The sequence below is a fragment of the Bos javanicus genome, chromosome 10 (genome assembly GCF_032452875.1).
Source record: "Bos javanicus breed banteng chromosome 10, ARS-OSU_banteng_1.0, whole genome shotgun sequence".
Lineage (NCBI taxonomy): Eukaryota > Metazoa > Chordata > Mammalia > Artiodactyla > Bovidae > Bos > Bos javanicus.
Window position 1 is genome coordinate 86,468,388 of NC_083877.1, and position 27,172 is coordinate 86,495,559.

The following is a 27,172-nucleotide window of genomic DNA, read 5'->3' on the forward strand; positions in this document are numbered from 1 at the left end:
TTTGAAGACCATTGGAAGCTTGGCTTCCAGTTTCTATAGACATGTTTTATAAAATACATGATACCTAGAATGGTGTTCTAGGGCCATATTCACAAGGTCCTCATCCAGGTCAGCAGGACATCCTTGTCTCCCCGCCCCCCATGGGTCTATCAGTGACCTTACCTATGATGACAAGGATGAAAAGCAGAGTGGCCACACCTGCTATTATGTAGAACATGATGCTGATGTGGTAGGCAAGCTTGTCCTGGTCTTTGATGTTGGGTACCAAGACGGGAGGGACCAAGAACCCAATGGCAATTCCAAGCTATAGAAGACAGAGACAATCAATTATAGTATCAATAGCCAAGAGGCACACATTTAAGAGACTCCTAATAAGAAACAATCCTCAACTTCCAGTCCTTAAAACCCAGACAGGGGTTGTTTCCCACTCAAGACACCAGAGATCTTTCTTTTGATTGACAGCTCAACCCACACACCCTCTTGACCACCATCACTATCAATGGTGGTTTAGTGTACAGTTTAGGACTGTAGCCTGCCAGGCTCCTCTGTCCATGAGATTCTCCAGGCAAGAATACTGGAGTGGGTTGCCTTTTCCTTCTCCAAGGGATCTTCCGACCCAGGAATCGATCCCAGGTCTCCTGCTTTGCAGGCAGATTCTTTACTGACTGAGCTACGAGGGAACCACTGAAAAAGATTGTAGTTGGGGTTCTCATTGCAGGCGATTTTTTTTTCTAACAACAAATTAATGAAGAACAGTTTTTATACTCCCATCTCTGTGGTAAAGTAAAACAACGCTAGTTTTGCTTTTGGTTCCAGTTAAATTCTTGATTTCACTGAATCTGTTAAACTGTAGCTGAGAGACCACCTGAGGGATAAATTCTATACACTATAACCCCAAGAACTTGCATCCAGTGAGAGACGGAAGCCAAACATTGTGACCACACTGACAAACGTAAATGTTTCAGTTCACTCTGTAACTTGTCATTTAGAAAGCATCTGTGGTGTGAATTCACAGAACTGCATAAATTTATATACACAGGACATAGGAACATGCAAACTGGCTATAAACACACACACACATACTCACATACCCCAACAAACTGAAACATCTCATATCAGCACTGCAGTTCTAACTTCAGGGACCTAACAGTTGAATATTTCTGACAGCAGAAACACCGTGATTCAGGAGTGACCAGCTGAGATACAAGGCCCCAAACCCTTCTGCCACATGAAATACCAAGGTGGAAATTGGAATACAGCCTGAAAACTCATGCAAGGTTCAAATTCTAGAATTGAGAGACGCTAACTCTTTTGTGTTAAGGTACCACTTCTCCTTTATTGAATTTGAAAGCAACTGCAGGGAGAGAAGCAATTTGCTTTCAGGCCGATTATAACATCATTAACTGCCAGTGCACTCATCGTGCCAGTCGGTTTTCTAGCCTGTCAATTATAGCCACTCAAGGTACTCACTAGTGATTCTTAGCTCTGAAATAGTCTCAAAAGTCATCATCAACAGGTTCAGAGCAGCATTCTTCCAGTGCGTACTGTATACAATCAACAAGTCAAACTGATCTTCTAAGCACCTGCTTTTTGAAATGTATTCTGCTAGATTTCTGAGGGAGTACAGAGACGTATATGGCAGAGTACTGCTTCAAGGAGCTTTATAATCTAGTGGGGGCAGGGAGAATTAAAAGAAAGATACAAAAGGTAGCACAAATGGAGGTACTTGTGGGTTGAAATGATTGAACAATAGTTCCAGAGTTCCTTTATCATCCTCTGTTATACACCCATTATTAGAGGGCCAAATAGAGGTTTAGTGACTTGTTCAGGGTCACACAGAGTTGAGAAACCAGACCTCCTGGCATCTCGAAGACGTGCCTCCTTCATGGGGCCTAGATTGCCCTTCAGGGCTAAAGTCATGAGAAAAGTCCAAGCGAGCAGGCTCCTCCATGAGAAGGTATTTCATGTCCTTAGAGGTTTATCTGATCCTCACTTACATTAATCTATCAGAGTTGAGTCCCGCTTCTTACCTGCTGGTCTCCAAGATGTTGAGGGTAAAAACCAGCCAAAGATAGAGGGGCAAATGTAGTCTTCACAGCTGGGAAGCTGGGCCACTGCACGCCCTCTCTGGTTTCCTAAGCACTTTGAAGTTGCAGATCTAGCGTCAAACAGGATGCCAGAGGGTCCCTTTGGCAAGAATGAGGGAAGATACGGGACTTCACTCAAGGTCCTGGGATTCTCTCATTCTCAAAAGGACCTTGATGGAGGGGGACCTAATGCCCAGTGATGTTCTGCCTCGAGAGGGAGGTCCTCCCAGCTGGGTCCACGCTGCACACCTGAGCCCTCAGAGGCCCCCCTCCATCCTCTGTCCACATTCCGTCCACACTCTAAGCCTGAATGAGTGCTTTTCCAGCCTCAGGATGGGGCAATCAGCTGAAGGGTCCGAGGCGGCCCTGGCCAGGTGGCAAGGCTGTCCCACAGGGACCTTTCTCCAGGAGGATGCCAGCTTTGGCAGTACTTTCATACCCAGTGTGAACATTCAAACACAGGGATCGCACTGCCAGCTGCTGCCTCTTCTGTTTTTCAGAGCATATATTTCTCCTGCTTCTTGAAAGCCGTGCTCAGTGAGTGTGCAGAGCCCTATACCCAGCTCCTAGATCCCGAGTCTGTGCCTTAGCAGGAACTCAGCCATGTTGGCTGGCTCGGTGGATAGACAGATGGATATTGGTAGAAGGTCTTATCTACACAAAGCTGGTAGAATCACACAGGTCTGCCCACTAATGACCATGTTCCTTCTACAAACCATGCTGTACTTCCAGTGGTAAGGGAAGAAAATGGGTGTGGGGGTGTGGGTGGGAAGAGGGTAGGATCCTAACTAGCTTTTGAGCATCTGCTAGGCACTGGGCATGTAATACAGCTTATCTTTTTCACTTAGTCCATGAACTCTTACAACAAAGACAAAAATGAGAAAAACTGGTCAGTACACAGCCAGCATCACACTGGCTGGTAGCATAAGAGTTGGGCTCCCAAACCACTTCTGTCCGACTCTGGGCCCCAGCTCACCTCCTGCCTCCCAGGAAATGGTGCTGGTGTGACATCAGTCAACCTAGAAGCCTATATTTTCACTCCTTTGAGTTCTGTCACACACTCGATAGGACACCCACCAGGGTGAAAATCAGAGACCTGCAGCCCAAGTGAGGCCAAGAAAAATGTGAAGAATTGAGAGAATGCTGCTCCCAAGGGTAGGATCCTCATCTTCTCCATGCTCACAAGAAAAAGCAAGGACCCACACCATGAATGTAAAGGATTAAAAATCACGGCTAACTGGTTCTGGCTTGCCCTTTGCCCCAGCATTTGTTCTAGTTTTATCCTCCTCAAATAGTCATGGGCAAAGTACACAACTCACAGACAAACCCAGTCACAGTCTCCAGCCTTCAGAGCCTAGGAGCCGAATTACGATGGTGCACTTTGCCCCAGAAGAAGACGTTTAATCCAAACGGGGTGAATGAAGGATGGAGATGCAGACTGGGAAGACACTCTATTTTTATCTTTGATTTGATTTCACCCTTTCTGCAAATGCAAGGATGACATCTAAACCCTGTTGCAAGAGCTGCGATCATGAGCACTCGCAGAGCAAATGTCCCAGTTAAAAACACACCTGTGCAGCCCGAAGGCTTCGGGTGACAGGAGGAAGCCATACTCGCGTCATGCATCACTTGTCATTCTCGCTCACGAACTTGGCAGAGCAAAAATTAACCCAGAAACCACGAGGCTGCATCTGGGGTAAGACGTCCACACTTAACCACTACACAGCACAGCACAACATGTGTTATGTTTGCTCTGAGACCCACAGAACCACTGTCCCCATCACCATCCACATGGGGCACCCAGAAAAGCCCCAAGTCAGACAGAATCAGAACCCAGGCACAAAGCTGCTCCCCAAAGCTGCCTGGTCATGAACATGCCCAGACCATCCAGGGTCTCCCCAAAGCTGCCTGGTCATGAACATGCCCAGACCATCCAGGGTCTCCCCAAAGCTGCCTGGTCATGAACATGCCCAGACTATCCGAGGAAGACCCTGGGGCTTTCGCAAAAGGCAGGGAGCTCTGTTTCAACACCATGGTGAGGGCTCAGTCTTACCGGAACCAGGACACTGGTCCCCATCTGAACCCTCTGCCAGGGTCGCAGGCTCCTCATCCTCCAGACCCAGGTATTGGCCAGGAGGGTGCCGCTCCTCTTGGTAGGAGGCAACCACATCAGCAAGCAGGTTCTCACCCACCGAACCTCATTCCTCCTCGGCCCTTTCCTCCCCCAGGCAGACCGGCTGATCAGAGAAAGCCGGGCCCACTCTCAGCCCCACGGCTAGGCCCCCACTGCCTCATTCCTCCCCTTTGGCCATAGTCACCAGGTCAGGATAACATATCTTTAGGATTTCAGGGCTCCCAAGAGCCAGCTCCCTGGGACCAAAGATCAGAAACGTCCCCTTACTGGGTCAGCAGTTTCCCTGCAGCAGAAGCCCCGGGGTTGAAGGCTCCCTTCCAACTTGGTCTCCTTATGTCTTCACCGGGAATCACCTTGCTCCTCAAGGAGCTCACACCCATGAGGTTCATTTTAAGAGTGAACATTGTTCATTTCAAAGCAAACCTCTCCCCCTTCCTCCTTTGTACCCCAATGTCCCTCTGACTTGTCATCACTCTATACAGCGGTTAAAGGCTTAGGCTCCGGGGTCAGAAAGGTCTGAGTTCACAGCCTAGCTCTGCCAGTCACTAGAAGCTGACATTGACATGTTATTTCTGTTCATTTCGCCTGTTTCCTAGCCCACAGGAAGGTACTGTACTGCCGCTCAGGGGGTTGCTCTGAGGCCTAGTGGGCCCATCGGAATGGACTTCCCAGCAGGATGCTCTATGTCAGGAGGGTTCACTCCCTTCCCACCCGCCACGCTCTCCCACAGCATGGGCGACAACCCTGGGAGGACAGGCCACCTGGACAAACAAGACGTGTTCGTTTGACCGATGCATCTGCTCAGCCACCTACCCTGGTTCTCCTTGTCATCTGTCTCTGCTCCTTCTCTCTGCCTCTCTCATCTCTCGGTTTCCCTGGCCTCTGCCTTCTCACATCCATGCTGTCTAGACCCTCCCCAGCCTCCCTGGGATGCCCACTTTGCCTCTGTGTCCCTTTCAGGTGATGTGACCTCTCCCCCACCACCTTGCACAGAGTGTTCAGAAGCACCTTCCTCAGCACTGTTCTGACCACGGGGTCCAGCTCAAGGACCCTCAAGGAGCCAGTCCTCTCCCAGGCAGGACCACGTCCACGCTCCTCAGCCTGATATTCCTGTCTTTCTTCACCTCCAGTCTCATCTCCATCTGCTTCTCTGGATGTCCCCGCATTGGGTGATTCACAAGTCCAACCCTTCATCATCTCTATCCCAGCAGGTTGACTACTTGCAAACCTCGAACCTTTTAGAGCCCAGCTCACCCTCAGTTCCTTCTCTGAGTCCTTGATTATTTCCGGGAGGCCTGGCTTCCTTGACCCAACCCCTTGAATCCTTTAAATTTCATCCTTTCTTCTGACATTAGTTTTCTGCCTGGTAAACAGGACAGGGGATTATTTGATAAATGGGCATTAAACGAAAGGGCTGCAGTTTACTGGCACGTCAGGAAACATCACTTCCCTTCCAGACTAGCTCTGAACCCAGACCTGGGGAATGATGTGGTTGGAAACTTAAAACTGTCTAGACAAGGCTCTTAGAGAAAGTGTGCTTTTTAAACCAACATAGTAAAGGTTCCTTTTAAATTAGCACCACATGAGAGATAAATCTGGGTTTAATCTAGATTTCCATACACCAAGTTTGCTTAAAGCTGATCAACCCCCACGAGCAATCTGGACAGCAGGGCCACCCGCAGGGAGGCTGCCACCACACCCTGTGGACAAACCCAGAAGTGACTTCAGCACTCAAGGTCCATCCCTACACACTGCTGTGTGCATTTGAACACCACAAAGCGGTGCTGCAGAGGCAAGTCGGCACGCTCAACACAAAATTCTGCTCCTATTAACGCCGCTCTCCCGGCTTGGCCAGGGCCACTCAGACCACTGCTTACACCTCAGTGAACACACCACACCTCAGTGATCAAGGCATAACTAATCTGGGCAAAACGACGCACAGAAAAGCCTCCGGGCCCCCAGGGCGGTGTGGCACGCTGCAGGAAAGCCCAGGCTCAGAGGGCGGTCCTGGGACTGAGTCTTGGATGCCCCGGAAAGAAGCGAGGCGGCTGCTGGGCACGGCAACACTGAACTCGATCAACGGTTTACTCATGAGGACGGGCCACCCAGGACCACCTGGCAGCTCCTAGGAACACATCACAGTCAGCAATAACGTGCAGGCAGAGCCTGCTCACATGACTGTATTTTTTAAATTCCCAAATCCAAGCCCCTGGCTTCTTCTGAAAAAGCCAACTCAGGATTAAGGATGGAGCAGACCTTCAGAAACAAAAACAATCTCATTGATTTGGGGACAAATCGCCCATGAAAGAGGTTTTTGGATTTAAAACGCTAAGCTTAGGTCCCTAAGAACTTGAGAAGCGGTGTCACAGCTGGTCAGACTCTAGACTTCCTTAGGATCCCCTCCCCTAATCACAGGATTTGTCCTCAAATCTGTGATTGCGCTGGTGGCTTACATAACCTTGACAGTCTTGGATTTCCTCAGTCCTTCAGGTGGCGCTAGTGATAAAGAACCCACCTGCCAATGCAGGACACGAAATGCGTTTGATATCTGGGTCAGGAAGATCCGCTGCAGGAGGGCACAGTAACCTACTCCAGTATTCTAGTCTGGAGAATCCCATGGACAGAGGAGCCTAGCAGGCCAAGAGTCAGACACGACTGAAGCAACTTAGCAGGCGCTTGAGGAAAGAGGTGAGGTGGAGGCAGGAGGAGCACCAGGGACACCGGGACGGCCTGTAAGACTTGCCTCCCAGGGAAGGTCAGAAGCTCCATCAAGGCTGCCGGCCTGCTGCTGCTGGTGCTGCTAAGTCGCTTCAGTCGTGCCCGACTCTGTGTGACCCCAGAGACGGCAGCCCACCAGGCTCTGCTTTTAAATGCTGTACCTACGTGCACACACACCCTCCTTTAATCCCTATTTTTTGTTGTTGTTTTGCTTTCTATGCTGTTTTGGCGGTGCTGGGTTTTCGTTGTAGCGTGTAGGCTTGATTGCCCCATGGCATGTGGGATCCTAGTTCCCTGACCAGGGGTCGAACGTGTTCCTTGCACTGGAAGGTGGATTCTTAACCACTCGACCACCAAGGAAGTCCCCAAATCTCTATTTTAAAATTGAGAAAACTAGCATTTGAGTAGCTTGTCCAAGGTCACAGAACAGCAAGTGTTCTATGCTAGGCTTCAAGTTCAGGCCATGGGTACTAGAGTCTGTAGCCTTAACCATTTGGCCAAACATTCCAGTCCTAGCTGTTATTCAAAGCAGAAGGAAGGACATGAATACATAATGAGCACCCACTGTGTGCCAGGCAGTTGCTAAATGATTTTTCACGCTATTTCATTAAATTCCTCACAACAACTCCCTAAAGTCAGCAAGATTATCTCTGGTTTGGTTTTTACAGAAGAGAAAACTATAACTTTGCCCAAGGTCACCCAGCTTCTAATGGCAGAACTGAGATGCGAGCCCTTGGCAAACAGATTCCAAGTCCCTTGACAAACTGGGCATATTTCATGGAAGTAACTGCCTCAGAGACCTGATAACATCTCCAGGCTTACAGGTGCAATGCTATCATTCAAGCGCCTCCCATGAGTCTAGCTACTGGAGGAAGCAATCAGCAGATGTGGTTCCAGCTATAGTCTGACTGTTGACCACTTAGTCAACCCCTATGGGGTTTCCTGTTCTTACATGCTTGACTTCTGATTGTCTTCCATGTAGGCTATTTGTCATCTCTCCAGCTAGATTTTAGCACCATGAGGACAGGGACATTGACAAATCTTTCTTTGTGTGACCCCTCCCCATGCCACACCAGTACTCTGCCAAGAACAGAGATGAGGCTCAGGAAATACCTTCTGAACAGAGAAGACTTTTAGAACTCCACAGCTCAAACCTAAATCAAGTATTGCCAGTCTCTGCTACGGCAAAGAAGCTGGGCAGAGTAGCAATTTGCTGAACTGCCAGAGTTGACCACCAAAAGAAAGCAGATGCAAGGTGGAATAACGCAGGGAAGACCCCCAATTTGGAGCTCCCCAAGATCAGACACGGGGAGTCACTGGAATGTAGGCTGATCAACCACCCACCCTCAAACCTACACTTAAGATTTACTGGACACCCACTGATATGAAGCACCACACTAAAAGGTAGAGGAGGAGATAAATGCAAGATGAAGAGCATTACCAAGCTTCCAAGGAGCCAACATGCCTTGATCTTGACCTACAGCCTTGGGGATGAGTTTCCTCATTATTGAGAAGGTGCAGATAGCAGAAGTACCCTGGGCTCTAAACAGAGAAGGTGCTAAGTTTAGGGAAGGGGCCTGAGTTCTACTGGGAAATTTTGATTAATTTTTTTGACAAAGGGCTTGCTTTTTTTTTTCTTTTAGTTGAGCTTCATATTTGTGCTGCTTTCAGTCATCACCTCAGGAGGCTCCTGATGCACACATGCCTCCTTTTAAGGGTAGCTGTTGCTCCTGAAATTGTGCTTGTGGTGACATCAGCAAAGGCTCAGTCCTGGTCTAGGTGAGAGCAGCCTTTACCCCCCTTTCCAGCCTCTGTTCCCCTTTCCCCAACTGCCCGACTCATGGCCGACTTCTCCACCCAAAGGTCCCCCTCATGACAGAGCGGACAGCCAGTGGCCACAGGCTCCTAGAACTTCCCCAGTGATTCAGTCAGGGAAGAGGAAAGAAAAGGGACATCTTTCTAACCACCAGGCCAGGAAAGGGGTGGATGCAGACCTCAGTTTCTCCAACTCTTGGAGAAAGTAAAAAGCTCCATTGAGATGCTTCGGCACTTCCACCAACCCCCAACCAGACGCCAGCCCACGGCAGCCAACAGTTGAACTCACACATCTCGGGTACTGTTCCCGTGCTCAACCTCACCACTCCCTGCCTGGTGACAGATGGTGAAATAGCCCAAAGCAGAAGAACTGTTTCCTTTGTCTGATATGTCACATGCTGTCATTCCTGAAAGCGGTTCACGTGACCATGAGTGCATGCTTAGTCGCTCAGTCGTGTCTGACTCTGTGACCCCATTAGCCTGCCAGGCTCCTCTGTTTATGGAATTCTCTTGGCAAGAATACTGGAGTGGGTTGCCATGCCCTCCTCCAGGGGATCTTCCCAACCCAGGGATTGAACCCTGCATTGCAGACAGATTCTTTACCAGCTGAGCTACCAGGAAGCCCCTTATGTGACCATACACGTTTCTAATACTCCCAAGTTTTCATCTGAGTCTGATTGGGCTTTCTTGGTTGAAAGACCCCCACTTCTGACTTTCAGAGGTGAAACTCAGACCAGAGGGCTTACTCACAGGCAGGCCCTGGAAAGTTCCTGAATTCCCATCTAAGAGAAGAGGGCTCTTAACAGGCTGCCACGAGCCAGACCCAGCTCCTCCCACTTCAGGATGAGCCTCCAAAAAGAGACAGGCAGGGCCCTAGGTAGTTTTTCCCTAAGATGCCAACTTCATAAGGTAACTAGCCCTGCCTCATGGTCCCAGAGAGATCTGGAAAGAAAAAGAAATCTAAACCTTGCACCAGAAAAACTATTAATTAGTCATATCTACCACCATCCCTGGAGAGTAATACCATGAACTCTGGCCTGGGATTTAGGGAGTTACCCAGGACCTACTTACCTAAGGTCAGCTCCCCTCCTACCTGGCCCGACACTTCCACCACTAGTCACTCCGTCAGCCTTAGAGTCTAATCCCTCTTCTCTTAGATGTGAATTCAGGAACTTTTCTTTTGTATTGCTAAAGTCCATGGGGTCTCAAAGAGTCGGACACGACTGATTGACTGAACAACTCCTTCCTCAGAGCTCAGAATGTGGGTTGGCACAGAGTAGATATTCAAGAAATATTTGTTCAGTCAGTAATCAAAGGCTGTGGTGCATTGTCTCAAGGAAACCATAGCTCCCAAGAACTGACATAGTCCTTAATGGGTTTCCTGGGTGGCGCTAGTGGTAAGGAATCCGCCTGCAAATGCAGGAGATGTAAGAGATGTGGGTTCGATCCCTGGGTCAGGAAGATCCCCTGGAAGAAGGCATGGCAGTTCACTCCAGTACTCTTGCCTGGAGAATCCCATAGACAGAGGAGCCTGGTGGGCTACGATCCATAGGGTTGCAAAGAGTCAGACACTATGGAAGGGACTTAGCACATATACACATAGGCCTTAACGGCTTCCCAGGTGGCTCAAGGGCAAAGAAGCCACCTGCCAAGCTGGATCCAATCCCTGGGTTGGGAAGAGCTCCTGGAGAAGGAAACGGTAACCCGTTCCAGTATTCCTGCTTGGGAAATTCCATGGATGGAGGTGCGGGTCACAAAGAGTCAGACATAACGACAAACCAACCAGCCGTCAAAACCCTTAATCCAAGGTTCTACCACATGAGATAGACAGCCAAGGGGGTTAGAGCCTTCATTCACTGCTCTCATTTGTCACATTACGTGTGGTCTGTCAACTGGGGAAACACCCAGAGGCTGGCTGGAATGGATGCAATCCAGTATCAATAGAATTCAAAGAGAAACAAAGGCTGATGGCCAGGGCCCTGTGTCGGGTACTTGCAAGGGACAGAGATCCGGCCCGCAGTGGGGACACCCTGGTAAAGGATGTGGATTTTTGTGGAGCAGCATGAGAATACAAGGCGAGCACTACTGGGGCAGATAATGGGGTCCTCTGTTCCCCAAGGAGAGACAGAAGAACTCTGGAGAGAGAAAAGTCAGTGATCACACTCACATGGATGGTCTGAGCCCCGCCAGCCCTGCTTGTCACCGTGGGTCAGCATCACCCTTAGGTGGTTGGGGGTGGTGGTAAACGTAGCTCAGTCGTGTCTGACTCTTTGCAACCCCATGGACTGTAGTCCACCAGGTTGCTCTGTCCATGGGATTTCCTGGGCAAGAATACCAGAGTAGGTTGCCATTTCCTTTTCCAGGGGATCCTCTTGACCCAGTGATCAAACTTGGGTCTTCTGCATTGCAGGCAGATTCTTTACCGACTGAGCCACCAGGAAAGCCCAACTGTAAGGGGCTTGGGAGAAAATGTGGTAACACCAGGACCACTAGGCCTTGAGGAGAAGACTTCTTACTCCTGGGACCCTTCTCCTGACAGTGAGAACTAAGTCAGTTCTGTGTTCTGCCACAAAGGCTACTGCCTACATCGAAGACAGGAGCCATCCAGGGCATACAGAGATTGAAAAGCTTTGTGCCAACCCCCGGCAAAAGGCCCTCCTTGGAATCAAAAAGGAGTTAGAATGGTCCATAGGACCTCAGGAGCTGCATCGTGGCTCAAGTCAAAAAGACCAAATTAGCAGGGATGTTCTGGAACCCAGCAGTTCTGGGAGAGGCCCCGACAACCAGAATGACTGGAACTTTTTCTGAAATCAACAGCTGACTCTAAAATCAAGAATGGTGAGCCCTGTAAACCAAGTGTGTGGCCCCTAATCAAAGGTGGCTCTTTACCAGATGGCCAGAACCTGATCTATATACAGGAAGCCTTTTACTTTCTGAGTATCATGGGCAAGTCTACAGACATGTTTTTAAGGGCACTTAAGGGGCTTCCCTGATAGCTCAGTTGGTAAAGAATCCGCCTACAATGCAGGGATGCCGGTCTGATCCCTGGGTCAGGAACATGCCCTGAGAAGGGATAGGCTACCCCCTCCAGTATTCTTGGGCTTCCCCTGTGGCTCAGTTGGTAAAGAATCCACCTACAATGTGGGAGACCTGGGTTTTATCCCTAGGTTGGGAAGATCCCCTGAAGAAGGGAAAGGCTACCCCCTTATGGACTGTATAAGTCTATGGGGTCACAAAGAATTGGGCATGACTGAGTGACTTTAATTTTCACTTTCAAAAGCCCACGTTTGCACAGAATTTCACAGTTTTCAAGGCACCTGCACATCCAGCATACAAACAGCATCAAAACCATCCAGTGAGGTGAACAGCAGGAAGCCCATGGCACAGATGAGACACCGAGCCCTGGGAGGGCCCGTCCTTCTCTCCATTTCATAACTGAGTTGGCTCAACTTGCTGAAGTCACAGAGCTGATCAGTAGTGAGGTAACATCAGGACTTCTGTGGGTCCACTCCCAGCCCTGCTCTCTTCCCACAGAGCCTTGCTGAGCCAGGCTTCAAGCAGCCACACAGCCCAGGAACACGTGGTCTGAGACCCAAGATGAGCCAGGGACCAATGGGGTCCTTTGCAATGGGGTTTGCTACATAACTAAGGAATGTGTTTGGGTCATTATAGAATGGCTAACAATTACTCTGGACCTATTATCAAAGTTCCTTCTAGGGGCGTCCCTGGTGGTCCAGTGGCTAAGAGCCCATGTTTCCAATGTAGGGGGGCCTGGGTTCGATCCCTGGTCAGGGAACTAGATCCCACATGCCCCAACTAAGACCCGAAACAGCCAAGTAAATAAATAACTTTCTTCTTAAAGTTCTTTCTGGACAGTGAGTCAGAGGCAGTACAGTAACTGGAGAAAATGTCAATATCTCTGGGTGTCTCTCAACAAAATTACAGTGGTGGTCTGATCCCTGCAAACACAACTTCCTTCCCTCACAGTAGCCTTGAGAGAACCGAACATTTCCAAGGAGGACTGTCATTATCGTTGTATAGTTGCTCCCTCTTTTTCGATCCCATAGACTGTAACCCGCCAGGCCCCTCTGTCCCTGGAATTCTTTGGGCAAGTATACTGGAGTGGGTTGCCATTCCCTGCTCCAGGGGATCTTCCTGACCCAGAGATCAAACCCACATCTCCTGCTTGGCAGGCAGATTCTTTACCACTGAGACACCAGGGAAGCCCTAGGACTGTCTTTACTCCACAAATAAAGCAAGGCATTATCGAGATGCCTGTCCCAAGGCTAGAGGCTGAGAATGTCTCTTGGCAGCCAGGTCTTCCCAGGCCTCACCCCCCAAGTCAGCCAGTCTCAAAGGAGGAGGAGCTTCCCCACCTGCCACTCTTCCCAGGACCAGCTTCCAAGGCTGCTGAGGAAGCAGGTGGAGGGGATTTTCTCAGGAGGCCCACTGACACATAAAAAGTGGAAAAGATTAATAGGAGTTCTGGGCCAAGCTGCATTTTTCCTCCACCCACCACTCCCATGCTCCTGAGGTCCTGGGTGACGTCATTCGATGGCAAAAATATGCTCTGGAATCTCCCTTCAGCAATGAGAAGACAATGCCCCAAAGATAAAGGGTAAAACCAGAACACCAGTTGTCCATCTTTCCATCTGCACGTTCTCAGTCCCCACCGTGTGCTCACCAGGGCCTCTTCTGGCCAGTTTTCTATAAACAAGGTCTTATGGGGGGTGACCTATTTCTAGAAGGGTGGCGATGCCAGCACCAACCTAACGCATCGGTGGAGGGAGTGGACAGGCAGATCTGCTTAAGTTCCTTCCTGACCTATGATGTCAGGGAGGAGGGTCAGTGAGTGGTGTTCCTGGGACAGCAGCTGAGGTGAAAGAAAGGCCTAGATCCAGAGGCACCTGAAGGAGTGCTGCGAACCTGAGTCTGGTGGGAGGGAGAAGACGGATGTGCACTCAGTGAATGTCTATGGAGGCTCCTCCGGGCTCAGGAGCTTTCACACATCGTTTAACATGGATGTCCACCTGTGAGGCTGGCTTCCTTGTTACAGATAAGGAAGCTGATGCCCCAAGAGGGCAGGTGTCCAACCAGAGGCCCCAAAGATGGGGGCTGGCAGAGCCGGGTCAGGGTCCCATGGCTCCCGTACCAGGACTTCTCAAATTTCAGTATCACAGTTCCTGGTGGAGAATCAAAACCACAGATTCTAAAGTCCCACCCTGGAGAGGGTAATTCCTTGGATCTGGCCCCCTAGGCCTGGCAATCTGCATATCTAACAACAACACTCCCCCTTTCCCCATCCCCTGCCCAGGTGGTGCTGATGCTGGATATTCCTGGAGCTCACTTAGAAACAATGGCCCTTCACTGCCCCGAGGACCCCCCAGGTGGCGCTAGTAGTAAAGAACCTGCCTGCCAATACAGGAGACAAAGGAGATGAGGGCTCAATCCCTGGGTCAGGAAGATCTCCTAGAGAAGGGCATGGCAACCCGCTCCTGTATTCTTGCCTGGGAAATCCCATGGACAGAGGAGCTTGATAGACTACGGCCCATAGAGTTGCACAGAGTCGGCCATGACTGAAGTGACTTAGCATCCCCCAAGAACAGAAATCAAGAGCTAATTCTCAGCTGCTGTCTCCCTTGGAGTCCCAGGCAGGGGTGGATGGTGGGACCCCGGCGTGCTCCTGCCTAGCTCCTTGACAGAGAAGAAACGGGCCTCTGAGTTCACTGAGGGGCTCCACAAACAGGAAGCTCAGGTCAAAGGTCTGAGGAGGTGAGGACTGCTCAAGCGGGAGCTGCCACCCCAAACAGCTGGTTGGGACGGACCCCACTTTAAGGCCACGACTCATGGCACCCCACTTCCTACATTTCTGAGTTGGTGGGCACAGCAAATGGCCCTGAACAGAGACAGCTGCGTCCAGAGCCAGCAGGGTGGACGCAGCCATGCCAACACAGCAACGTGGGGGTAGAGATCAGGAATGTCCAGGGGAGAGGAAGAGGAAGAAAAATAACCCCCAACCTTGCTCCAGCTCCTGTCCCCTTCCTTCCTGGAGTCAGCAGAGTTGTCCCATCAAGACTGATCTGGTACCAAAAGGGGTTTGTGTTCACCTCCTCTCTAAAGAAGGAGTCGGACAGGAGCCACAGCAAATACCACTCCACTCGTGGTTTGGGGACACTCTGTCTAATCCCGAGAAGTTGATGAGCAAGGGAAAGCCAGCCCTACCTCCCAATACCCTCCTCTCTGTCCTCACGCTGGGGCAAGGCCTCATCTCCAACCGTGTGGGGCTCAGAGGCCAAGCTACAGATTTCACCAGCAGAGAAAAGGAGAGATGCTTGCAAAAGGGGGAAGAGGCAGAGGAGTCCGGATGGGCCTCCAGAACCTGCAGGATACCTCCCACCCCTGAATAACTCAGCAAAGACAAAGGCCTGTAGTCCTGAAGAACCAAGAGAAGGGAGATGCTCCCTTGGGTTAAGTTTGGGATGGTGCTAGACAGAAGTCAAGAGATAGAGAAGAAAGAAAGAAGAGCAAACCCCACTTGCACCCTAACCCTGTAGCTCTTTATCATCTCTGATAGTGTTAGCCACCGAGTTGTGTCCGACTCTTGGTGACCCCCTGGACTGTATAGCCCACTAGGCTCCTCTCTCCGTGGAATTCTCCAGGCAAGAATACTGGAGTGGGTTTTCATTTCCTTCTCCAGGGGTGTCTTCCCAACCCAGAGATTGAACCCGGGTCTCCTGCTTTGCTGGCAGATACTGTCTGAGCCACTGGGGAAAAAGCCCTGATAGGAATCTCTGATAGGGATCCAACCAATTCACACAGGGCCCTTTGATGTCCGGGGGTGGAGGGAGGTGAAGGCAAAGGAAGGACATCCTGTTAACAGTTTTTTTGGATAAACATCAAGAATCAGGCAGTGGAAAATGGCTGTGTCCATCTGATAAGCCTGGGCACCATCCCTCCTTCAGTAGGGTCTTAGGTTTGTAAGCCTGAGGTCTGATGTGTAGGAGCCGGCCCAGTACCTGTATCATCCCCGAGACCCTAAAATCTTCAACACAGATGCCAGGTTCCATCAACCACACATTGGGAAGGTAACACCGTTTCCCAGCACCAGACAGCTTTTAGTCTGAGTAGTTCTCAAGAGGAACAAGTCCCCATCAGGATACTGCCTGGAAACTTCTAGAAAGGCCCGCTGTTCCCTGTTGACCCAATTCCTGGTCACTTCATTCATGGAGAATTGGCTCATAACCATCACCTCCTTGGGGATGCTGTCCGGCTGGGTCCCCCGACATTCACTCTGGAGCACGTCCTCCCACAGAGTGAGCCTGAATGTCCTGTACACACGGACCCTTAAGCCTACCACAGAGTGCTATAATGAGCATTTCGTGTTGGTCTCTCTTTCCTGATCAGCAGCCAATTATCCGTGTTGAGGATACAGTAGTGACAGCACCTGTTCTTCATTCAGCAGATAAACTCTGCTCACTAGATGCACTCATTCCTCCCCTCAGCCGCCTTTTGCAGTTGCTGTTCAGCTGCCCAGTCCTGTCTGACTCTTTGTGACCCCACGAACTACAGCACTCCAGGCCTCCCCTGTTCCTACCACCTCCCCAAGTTTTCCCAAGTTCATGTCCATTAGCTAATATTATCTCCTGTGGGCTCCCAGATGGCTCAGATGGTAAAGAGCCTGCCTGCAATGTAGGAGACCTGGGTTCGACCCCTGGGTCAGGGAGATCCCCAGAGAAGAGAATGGCAACCCACTCCTGTATTCTTGCCTGGAGAATTCCATGGACAGAGCTTGGTGGGCTACAGTCCACAGAGTAACAAAGAGTCGGATACAACTGAGTAACTAATGCTTTCTTTCAATATTATCTCCATCTTACAAAAGAAGATGCCAAAAGTTAGAAAAGTTAAGGCCTTGTCCAAGAGTACACAGCAGGGCTAAAGATGGTGTTCTAACCATCGTGGGCCCAGCAGAGTTCAAGGTGCCCTGTAAGGACTGAATAGAGTTTTCCACTGAAGGAATAAGATTGAGTCATGTCAGGAAGACAATCCAGGCAAAAGAGTCCCTTTCAAGAACCACCTGAGCTCTCAGCTACCTGAGTGGTCACCTTACTTCCCCTTAGGAAAGGAATACTTGTTTACTAATAAGTCTGACCATTCATAAGCACCTGTTATGCCCAGAGGCCTGAGACACGGGAGAGATGTATTAGTCAAGGTTCCAGTCCTTTGGCAAGTTTCCCATTTAGAGGAGTTGGAGGAACAGGGGAAGAGGACAGGAGAAAAGTTAAGGAAACAGGGAAACACGAACCATGGGGAAAAAAAGGCCAGTATCCATGGAAACTCAGCAGTTACACAGAAGGGCAAGGACCACCTTCTGCCGGCACAGAGATTGACAAGGTGACGGCAGGGTGAGCAGGTATCAGGTACCCAACCACAGGAAACACCTCCCAAGCAGTGTGTGTCTTGTTTCTTTGGTAGTAGAATACACACACACACACACATATATGGCCTAACCTTTACTATTTTCATTGTTTCTAACTGTACAGTTCAGCAGCATTAAGTGCATTCATATTACTGTGCAACCATCGCCTCCATCCATCGCCAATACTTTTCAGCTTTCCAAACTGAATCTCTGTATCCATTAAACACGAGCTCCTGCCACCCTCCTGCCCCAGCCCCTCAAAACCACCATTCTACATTTTGCCTCTATGAATTTGATTACTCGCAGTACCTGTGGTATAATAAAAATTTATTTAGTCTTTACTCTGGTTCCTGGTACAGAGCTCTAAACCCTGGGCTTTTCTGAGTGATAGGAGTATCCTTTGTGATTCATAAGGATCCTGTTTCCATCACATGGGAGCTTATGCTATGAGGTGACTCAGACTGGGACCCCTCTAGAGCTGTGGGATGGAGCTGGTCTCCAGAAGCTCAAGTGATTAGAGTTTGGGAACTTTCAGCAAACCCCCAGAGAAGGCAATGGCAGCCCACTCCAGTACTCTTGATTGGAAATCCCATGGACACAGAAACCTGGTAGGCTGCAGTTCATGGGTCGCAAAGAGTCGGACACAACTGAGCGACTTCACTTTCACTTTTCACTTTCGTGCACTGGAGAAGGAAATGACAAACCACTCCAGTATTCTTGCCTGGAGAATCCCAGGGATGGGGGAGCCTGGTGAGCCCCCGTCTATGGGGTCACACTGAGTCGGACACGACTGATGGGACTTAGCAGCAGCAGCAGCAAATCCCACTCCCCCTCCTTGAGATTAGGAGGGCAGCTAGAAATTGAGCTCTAGAAAAACTCTTGAACCAGGAAAGTTCCGTGAGGCTGGTAAACACGTGACATCAAAGTGCTAAGAGGGCGGCACCCCACAGAGGCTCTGAAATCTCCTCCACTTGGCTTTTCCTGACTTGTACCCTTTATAATAAACCAGGAAAAACAGGTAAGTCAACTGTTTATCTGAGTTCCCTGAACCATTCTAGCAAATTACAGATCCTAAGCAGGGCTCATAGGAACCCTGCCTTATAGCTAGTCAGTCAGAAATATAGGAGGTCCCTAGGACTTGCAACGGAGACAGTCTTGTGGGTCCAAGCCCTTAACTTCTGGGGTCTGCACTAACTCCAAGTAGTTAGTGTCCGAGTTGAGCGACTCGGACTGAGTAACTGGACTGAACTGAACTGATGTGAGGGTTTATTTCTGAACTCTGTACTCCTTTGGTCTGTAAGTCTGTCTTTACGCTGATTCCACACTGTCATGATTACTATAACTTTGTTATTAGTTTTGTTAGTTTTATTAGACACATTAGGAAGTGTCAGATCTCCAACTTTGGGATTCATTTCCAAGATTGCTTTGACTACTCAGTGTCCCTTAAACTTCCACATATGAATTTTAGGATGCATTTTTTTCCTTCATCTGTGAAAAAAATCAGGATTTTGATAGTGATTGTGCTGAATTTATAGATTTATACTACTGCTTTGTGTAGTGTTGACATCTTAACAACATTAAGGTCTTCCAATCCATGAACACAGCATGTTTTTACATTTATTTATAACTAATTTTTTTCAGTAACATTTTGCAGTTTTCAGTGCACAAGTCTTTCACTTTGCTGGTTAAATGACTCAAGTGTTTTCTTCAATGCTACTGTAATTGGAATTGTTTTCTTACTTCCCTTTGGGGATTGTTCATTGTTAGTGTATAGAAACAATCCATGTAAAATGTTGCAAGTTTGGTCTGCTTTGTGCTCTCAGGTTTGCAGGGAGGCACAGGAGAAGGGAGAGGGGAGGGGCAAACTTGAGCAAAATGGCCATGAAACTTTCTACCATTTTGAATGTGACTCTTTCTTCAGTTGGGTGTTTCCTTGTTTGCTGTAGATCTTTGATGTACAGAAATGCCATAGGGAAGGTTATTTTAGCCAGTTTCTCATTTATTTAATGTTTCCGTGGGAGAAGAAGTGTGTGGAGCTTCCTGGTCCACCATCTACCGATGTCACTCTCCAAGGCTCTAGGCTTAATCTCTAAGCAATGTATCTTCAAGGACAGAAGTAAGAAGCCAGACTGGTCAGAGCAGGGGAAACACTGGGAGGGAACAAGAGACAGGCTGGCTGGGAAAGGCAAGGAAGGAGGGGCCCTGGATGCTAAACAGAAGACGTAGCCTTGATTCCACGGAATCATCAGGCCCTCAAGACTGCCTGCCAAGGCAACACGGCCAAGTCGGGAGCCAGGCCAGGCTACAGAGCCTCCTCCCAAGCAGAGCACTGAGCTGAAGGTCAAAGAAGCAGGGTTAGGAGCTTCTGCTGTGGTTCCACCTCACAGGCCTGCAGGCCCTCCCCACCACCCCAAACCCCCCCAAACTCCCAGGGCTTTGTTTATTTTCAGAACCTCAAGTGAATCAGAATTATAAGTGCCGCCCCAAGCCCACCCTCCCGTCTCACTCTGGAGAGTGACTGAGCTCCCAGCTCCTCCACCTGGGAACTGGACCCTTCCTACAGCAGCACAGACACGCCAGCCCTGACAGGAACCCGGCTCCAGGCAGGAGGGCGCCTTCCCAGGGCACGGAGCTCCTCTCTCCTGGTGATTTCACGTCTGATCACAAACCTCGCCTGGGAAGCCAGGTGGAAACACAGGCGCCTGGCCTCTTCCCTGGAGGATCTGATTAGAAGTCCAGGTGAGGGCCCAGGCGTCTGTAGTCTGTCCTGGACCCACAGGTGAGGTAAATGGGCACCATTTGAGGGAGCACTGGTCTGGTTTCCTTCCCCAGTGGCCAGCCTCTGAGCTCACCCACCTGCCTGTATCTTTGGTGAGGGCTTTGCATGAAGGAGAAACCAGAACTGGCATTCAGTTCCCCTTTACCTTCCCTAGAAGTCTCACCCTAGAAGTCTTATATGACTTACAGTCTCAAAACATGGACAGTAACAACAGCAGCATAATTTTTGAGTTTTATCAGAATTAAAAAAAAAAACAAACAAAAAACAGATTTCATAAGCCAGACTCCAAAGACAAAATATTGCATGATTTTGGTTATATGCAGTACCTGCTGCTGCTGCTGCTAAGTCGCTTCAGTTGTGTTCGACTCTGTGCGACCCCATAGACGGCAGCCCACCAGGCTCCCCTGTCCCTGGGTTTCTCCAGGCAAGAATACTGGAGTGGGTTGCCATTTCCTTCTCCAATGCATGAAAGTGAAAAGTGAAAGTGAAGTCACTCAGTCATGTCTGACTCTTAGTGACCTCATGGACTGCAGCCTACCAGGCTCCTCTGTCCATGGGATTTTCCAGGCAAGAGTACCAGAGAGGGGTGCCATTGCCTTCCTAGAATAGGCAAATTAATGGAGACAGAAAGTAGAATAGAGTAGCGATAGAATAGAGATTATAGAGGAGTTCCTGTTTAATGAGTACAGAGTTGTTGGGAATGATAAAAAAATATTTGGGTATAGATACTGGTAATTCTTAAACAGCATTGTGAAACTACTTAATGCCATTGAACTGTATAATTATGAATGGTTGAAATTATGAATAAGTTATAATTTTAGCACAATTAAAAATAAATTTAAGTAAAAATCTGGTTCCTGGCTTCTTTAAAGGCAACAACAAATGAGACGGTCGTGCTGTGTATACGAACGGTTGGCGGAGGCTGAAGCAGCTGCCAGTTCAGCTGGGACGCGTGTTCTCATGATGCCGTGACCCTCCTCCTGTGTCACTTTTCCTTGCACGACCTGGCTGCCCCCATGAGCATTAGAGGGTTGGTCCTGGCCCCACCCCTTCTCATGCCAGTCTTCACCAGCCTTGCCCTGGCTCTCCCAGTCCCTACCTGGTCCTCTCTCCTAACCAGAAGGGGAGGTCAGCAAGTAGCCAGCCACAGGGGCATGTGCTTCATGTGCCCTGACAGTGACCACAAACACAAGCACACAGGTGCTGGCCTTCTCCTACTCCCAGACATCACTCAGACCTGAGTCGGATACGACTCAGCAACTTCACTTTCACTTTTCACTTTCATGCATTGGAGAAGGAAATAGCAACCCACTTCAGTGTTCTTGCCTGGAGAATCCCAGGGATGGATGGGCCTGGTGGGCTGCTGGGGTTGCACAGAGTCGGACACGAGGTGACTTAGCAGCAGCAGCAGCAGCAGGAGATGCTGCACTCTGGGAAAGCTGGTTGGACAGGCAAAAAACACCCGCCAACCTCCGATGACACAGAATAGTCTGACGGCCAGGGGCTATTCCCTGAGAAAGAAGGGCTCTCCTGTTCAAGCTGGTGAAGTTCAGTAAGTTCAGATAATAAAGACAACATGTGTTCCAGAAGCATGCTTTCTGCTGGAGGAAGAGAAACTGCGGTGACAGCAAAGGCCCTTCCTTTCGTTTCCCCACTTCTCTTACATACTCGCTCGGTCACAATCATCCACTCACTCAGTCACACCCAGCCACAGCCAGAGTCACGAACACTGCTGAAGTCGGAAAGCTAGTCTTCACACAGTGAAGCAGTTCGGTACAACGAACGCCCTCAGTCCACAGTGAACGCCACCCACTCCTCTACCCACCTGATTGCCAGAGACAGCTATGGAGCAGGCGGTTGACACCTCATTAGCCCCGAACCAGATGGAAGCAATGCGGGAGGGCATACCCAGGATGAAGACCTGGGCCACGGAGCAGACGACCTGGCCCAGCACCGTGACTGGGAAGAGATGTGGCTTCAGGCTGCCCAGCTTCACCCAGGCCCCCAGGCAGTTGAGAGCGGAGCCAATGAGGGCAGTGGTCCGCAGGCCAAATTTCTCTAAGAGCCAGGCCACCGGCAGAAGCAGAGGGATGTAGGTCAGCATGTAGCACGTGGACAGCCAGTCGATGGCAAAGGCACTGACCCCGTAGAAGTTCATGAAGATGTTATTGATGGAGCCGTACTGGATCCACTGGAAGGCGTTGCACATGGAGCAGCAGCTGAACACCAGGACCACCGCCCACCGGCGCTTGCTCACCTTGATCATGAACTCTCTGTCCAAGACTCTGAACAGGGTGTAGCCACAGGCTTCAGCCTCGAGTGGGGACATCTGAGAAGGAGTGCCATCATGCTCCTGTTGGTTCAGATCTTCATCCTCCATGACTCCAACCTCTACCGGAGCCCTGAGCATGTGCTAGGGACTCCAGCACTCTTAAGAGACAGTGCTTTGACCGGTTCTCTGAAGCCCTCAGGCCACTTGCCCCGCCTGTTGCAGAGTCCCAGAATAAAGGGAGGCCTGAGCCTACCGAAGAGCCCAGAGTGGGGCTCCCTGTGCTCCCCTCCCAGCTACTCCCACTTGGCCTTTACGTCCTGTGTCCCTGACTGCTATGCCCTAGGCTGGTGGAAAATGCCTCGAGCCAGTCCTGGCAACCTCCCAAGGCTTTCTGGCCAGTTCAGCCCATCAAAAACAGTTATCTCCTTGCACAAGAACTTTACAGGACTCTGATAGCTCTGGGGCGGGCACTGGGGCCTGGCTCCACCTCACTCCCCCACCCTAATTCCCAACCCTGTTTGCTAGACTTTCAGTATAAAGATAAATTTGTAGATTTCCCAGGCTGGTTGTGCTCTTGGGATAAAGTGAGTTATAGAAAACTTGTCTCCTATTTGCTTTCCCCCAGACCTGGTCTTTTGTTAGGGAACAAAGATTTGCAGCTAATTGCCAGGGTTCTTCTTTCCTTTGGATTCCCGGGGCCTCCTACACGTGGGGACCTGAGTGGGAGGGGAGAGGGGAGTTCTCAGACGCTGAAGACCCAGTGTCAGTTGAGTGAACTGCCTAGCACAGCACACACTGTTAAGTGGGCTCTGCAGCCAGCTAGCCCTAGACTGACCCCTGCTGGTCTGCAGCCCATCCCAGAAGGTAAATCCTCACGCCAAACACTGGAACACTCATTTATTTCAGCCCAGAGGGGAGATTAGAGGCCAGATCCTCCCTGGTTTCAAACATCAGCCCAGCTGCTCCTAGGTGTGTTCTGTAAACCAAGATTCTCCACATCTCTGTGTCTCAGTGTTTTTGAAAACCTGTGAAACAGGGATGATGAGATAATGGTACCTACCTCACAGTATTGTTTGGAGGTTTGAGTGGGTTAAGATTTGAAAGCACTTCGAAAATTCCTGGTGGGTAGTAAGCATTCCAGGAGTGTCAAGTATCCTAACAATTAAAAACACACAACTGTTTGAAGTGTGCTAAACCTGTTTAGTGTATTCGCTCATTTAAGCATCACAAGAACTCTGTGATGGAAGTGCTTTCACTAGTGTGCAGATTTTAGATTCGAAACCTGAGACACAAAGAAGAGAAGTAACTTCTTACTTGAGGTCTCAGCTGATGTAAAGAGGCATAATTCTCCTGCAAGTGTGTAGCCGTCATGATACACGCTGGCCACTCAGGCACAGTCTGGGGACAGCAGGGTTGGCATCCCCTTGGGTTTATTACAAAGGCCCCAACCTACTGAATCAGAGGCTGCATTTTGAAAGACCTCTAGGTGATCCATTTGTTAGCATATTGAAGTTCAAGTGCAAAAATAAAATAAAATAAAGTTCAAGTGCCACTGGGTGCTGTGCTTTCTTGTGTTCTTTAATTTTCACAGCAAAAAAGGAAGAATTTAAGGCTCTGCGGATGTGGTTCTAAACTTGTTCTGCACATTAAAATCACATGGGGAACTCCACATTCCCAAAGCCTCTGCCACACTCCAGATAAGGTCTCTGAGAGTGGATCCAGCCTTGGCATGTTTAAAGTTGCAGCCAGGTTTGAGCACCCTTGTGGTTTGAGAGCCACTGGTTTTCAGGAGTGGGAACACTGCTTGAAGGCATCCAATTTTTCAGTAGAAATCATGAAGTCTTGGATTATAGTAGAGTGTCTGAAGACAGAAATCATACCCATCTAAGAACTTCTACATTAATTACCCATCCTCTGTCTCAAAATTCCAAAGGTTTCCCCATCTTTCTCCAGGGAGCATGGAACTTCCATCTTCCATTCTCAGGAAGCTCTCTGAGAGGTCTCACTGTTTCTTTCCCTAGGTTATCATGGTTCTCTCCTAAAACTTTGCAGATACATTCTTAACTTCATTTTACAGATCTGGAAACTCAGGCCCAGAGAGTCAGAGGGCGTTGTCAGAGCCCCACAGCTGACTGGCATCAGAACAAGCAGACTGGTTTCCTGAGTCCCTTTCCACGAGTCTCTCCCATGTGGTCCTCTGGGGCAATGCTTCAGTTTAGTGACAATTCCCAAGTATCTAACCTGGGATTCAAGGGCTATTTGGAGTTGCCTTTTGTGTGGAGGGAGTCAGATCTACTGTGAGCCTTGGACTTAGTGTACTCAGGGTTCGTTCTACACTATGGGCTTTAGGATCCTGGGCAAGTTATTTTACCTCTTTAGTCTTCAGATTATGAATGTGTGAAATGAAGATTAAAACCAGATGTGTCATAGGGTTGCTGTGAGAATTATTAATAATTAAGATAATGTGTCAATTGTTTTCAAAAACAATATTCTGACAGCCACCAAGTACTGTAGAACTGTCTCTTGGCTGATTCCCACCAGGGAGAGGAAAGGTATAGAAATGTGGGTAGATTTACATTGAGAGAAATATTTTGTATTCAGGGAAGAAACACTCATTGAGCAGCTTACTATATGTTCTATTCATCAGCATGTTCTGTCTATAGACATCAATCAGTATACGCTGAAGCTGAAGGAAAAGTACATTTTAGTGGTTGCTTTTTAAAGGGATTCTGCTTCCTGGTTCTATTCCAATTGACTCCCCCAGGGAGCTAGAGAGAACCCCTGACTTTGAGTTCAAGTCTTCCTGGTTCTGCGCAGAAAGGTTAGAGGGTCTCCCCTGGAGGCCAGCACTACCACTGGCATTAGGAGCTGATCCTGAAGTCCAAAGCTGGTGGTACTTTTTCATTTTGTCTTAGTTTTCCTTTGGTTACATATCAAAGGCAAAGATGAGCTGGACTTAACGGTCAAAACAGATAGAGATGAGAAAGGAAGACACCATTTGGCTGGGGGTGTTGAGGGAGGTAGGCCCTCCCCAATCCCTCCACCCCAAAAACACATGTGGGGGTGGGCAGTCTCAGTCTTACCTCTCCCACCTCCCACAGCACCAAACAAAGGCCTCCAGCCCCAGGGGCTGCTCCCACCGCAACCTGGGCTGTACATGCAGCGGTTTCCAGCAGTCCCAAGGTCAGGGGGTGTGGCACCCTTTTGGATCGCTTACCACCACCTCCACGGGGGCTGTAGAGTGACAGCATGGAGGACGTGAAGGGCAGGCTAAATCGCTAGCGAAGCAGGTGAGGCCCTCGGTGAACCCCCCTTAAAAAGTACTGACACGTGGAGTTTGTATAAATGCTGCCCTTACGCATCCTGCATGTGCCGTTTCCATGTGCAATACTGCGCTCGCGACACCCTGTCTGCCTCAGCGTCCGCGCTTTCTGTGCATTCCAGCTGGAAACTCTGCTGCATGTCTCTGTTCAGCCTGGGACCCTGAGTGAGGGAAACTCCACTGACATGCCTGTCTCAATATCTGTGTGTAGAGTGGGCTGAATTTCTTATCACTACAGAATTTTGAAAACTGGAATGAAGAGGAAAGCCAATCAGTTTACACAGAGAGAAGAAAGGTTCTTAAAACATTTTCAAGAAAACAGGTGCAGAGTGTCATCAGGTTGTGGTCAAGCCTGGAACCTGGAGGTCAGTAGAACAATGTTTTCTGAGGGAGAATCATTTCCTGCCTAGACTCCTACACGGAGACCACCAAAGGGGGGGAAAAAAACTACTAGAAAAGAACCAACCACTTTCACACATGTAAAGTTTTTAAAGGCACTTCCTTCTCCTCCCAAGAAGCTGCTAAAGGATGTGCTTCACCAAAATGAGGGAGGAGACCGAGAGAGAGTAAGATGTAAGATCAAAGAAGCCAGGACACCACCCCCAGAAAAGGAAAGGGGACTCACCAAGACGACAGCAAAGGAACATCCCAGGGACAGCTATGAGCCAGGCAGAGAAACCGCCCATTCAGACTGAAGCCGATCAAAGACTCCAGGAAAGGTTGGTCAAGATGACCCTGAGAGGACTGTGTTTTAGAATATTGAAAGAGGTTTATAGACTGGGAGAGCATTAGGGATGGGACTCGTGATCAGTACCACAAATATAGCTAAATAAATGGGGAGGGGAGGCAATCTTAAATTCCAGTGAAATATAAAAAGCTATGGAGGAAAAGGGAACAAAGTCATGACTACCTTAAGAGACTCAGTTGTGAACAATGTGAGCACAATCATAATAATATGAACACTGAACTTGATATGACCAAATATGACAAGTGTATCGGGAGGATGGGGGAACAGGAAGTGGGTGCATGCATGTGGAGGAGATGAGGGTAGGGTGAGCAGAGCTGAATCCTTGATTGCAATATTGGAAAGTCAGCAGATAATGCCTAACATGGATAAAATCAGTAAGTATCTGCCTCAGAGAGAGATCAGAGATCAGTCACTCAGTCGTGTCCAACTCTTTGTGACCCCATGAATCGCAGCACGCCAGGCCTCCCTGTCCAACATCAACTCCTTGTGTTCACTGAGACTCACGTCCATTGAGTCAGTGATGTCATCCAGCCATCTCATCTTCTGTCATCCCCTTCTCCTGCTCCCCCCAATCCCTCCCAGCATCAGAGTCCTTTCCAATGAGTCAACTCTTTGCATGAGGTGGCCAAAGTACTGGAGTTTCAGCTTTAGCATCATTCCTTCCAAAGAAATCCCAGGGCTGATCCCCTTCAGAATGGACTGGTTGGATCTCCTTGCAGTCCAAGGGACTCTCAAGAGTCTTCTCCAACACCACAGTTCAAAAGCATCAATTCTTTGGCACTCAGCCTTCTTCACAGTCCAACTCTCACATCCATACATGACCACAGGAAAAACCATAGCCTTGACTAGACAGACCTTAGTTGGCAAAGTAATGTCTCTGC

The 27,172-nt window shown here is 49.3% G+C and overlaps 1 protein-coding gene across 1 annotated transcript in view; it reads right to left on the bottom strand.

Moving 5' to 3' along the window:
- The window catches only part of LOC133254993 (heme transporter FLVCR2-like), a 49,835-nt gene extending 27,483 nt beyond the window's left edge, over window positions 1-22,352 (bottom strand). The window contains exons 1-2 of the mRNA XM_061429503.1: window positions 21,775-22,352; window positions 163-304 (exon numbers count right to left, since the gene is read on the bottom strand). Coding sequence (XP_061285487.1) covers window positions 163-304; window positions 21,775-22,329 — 697 coding nt within the window. The 5' untranslated portion in view covers window positions 22,330-22,352. The remainder of the gene's footprint in view (window positions 1-162; window positions 305-21,774) is intronic.
- Between the last annotated feature and the right edge of the window lie 4,820 nt (window positions 22,353-27,172).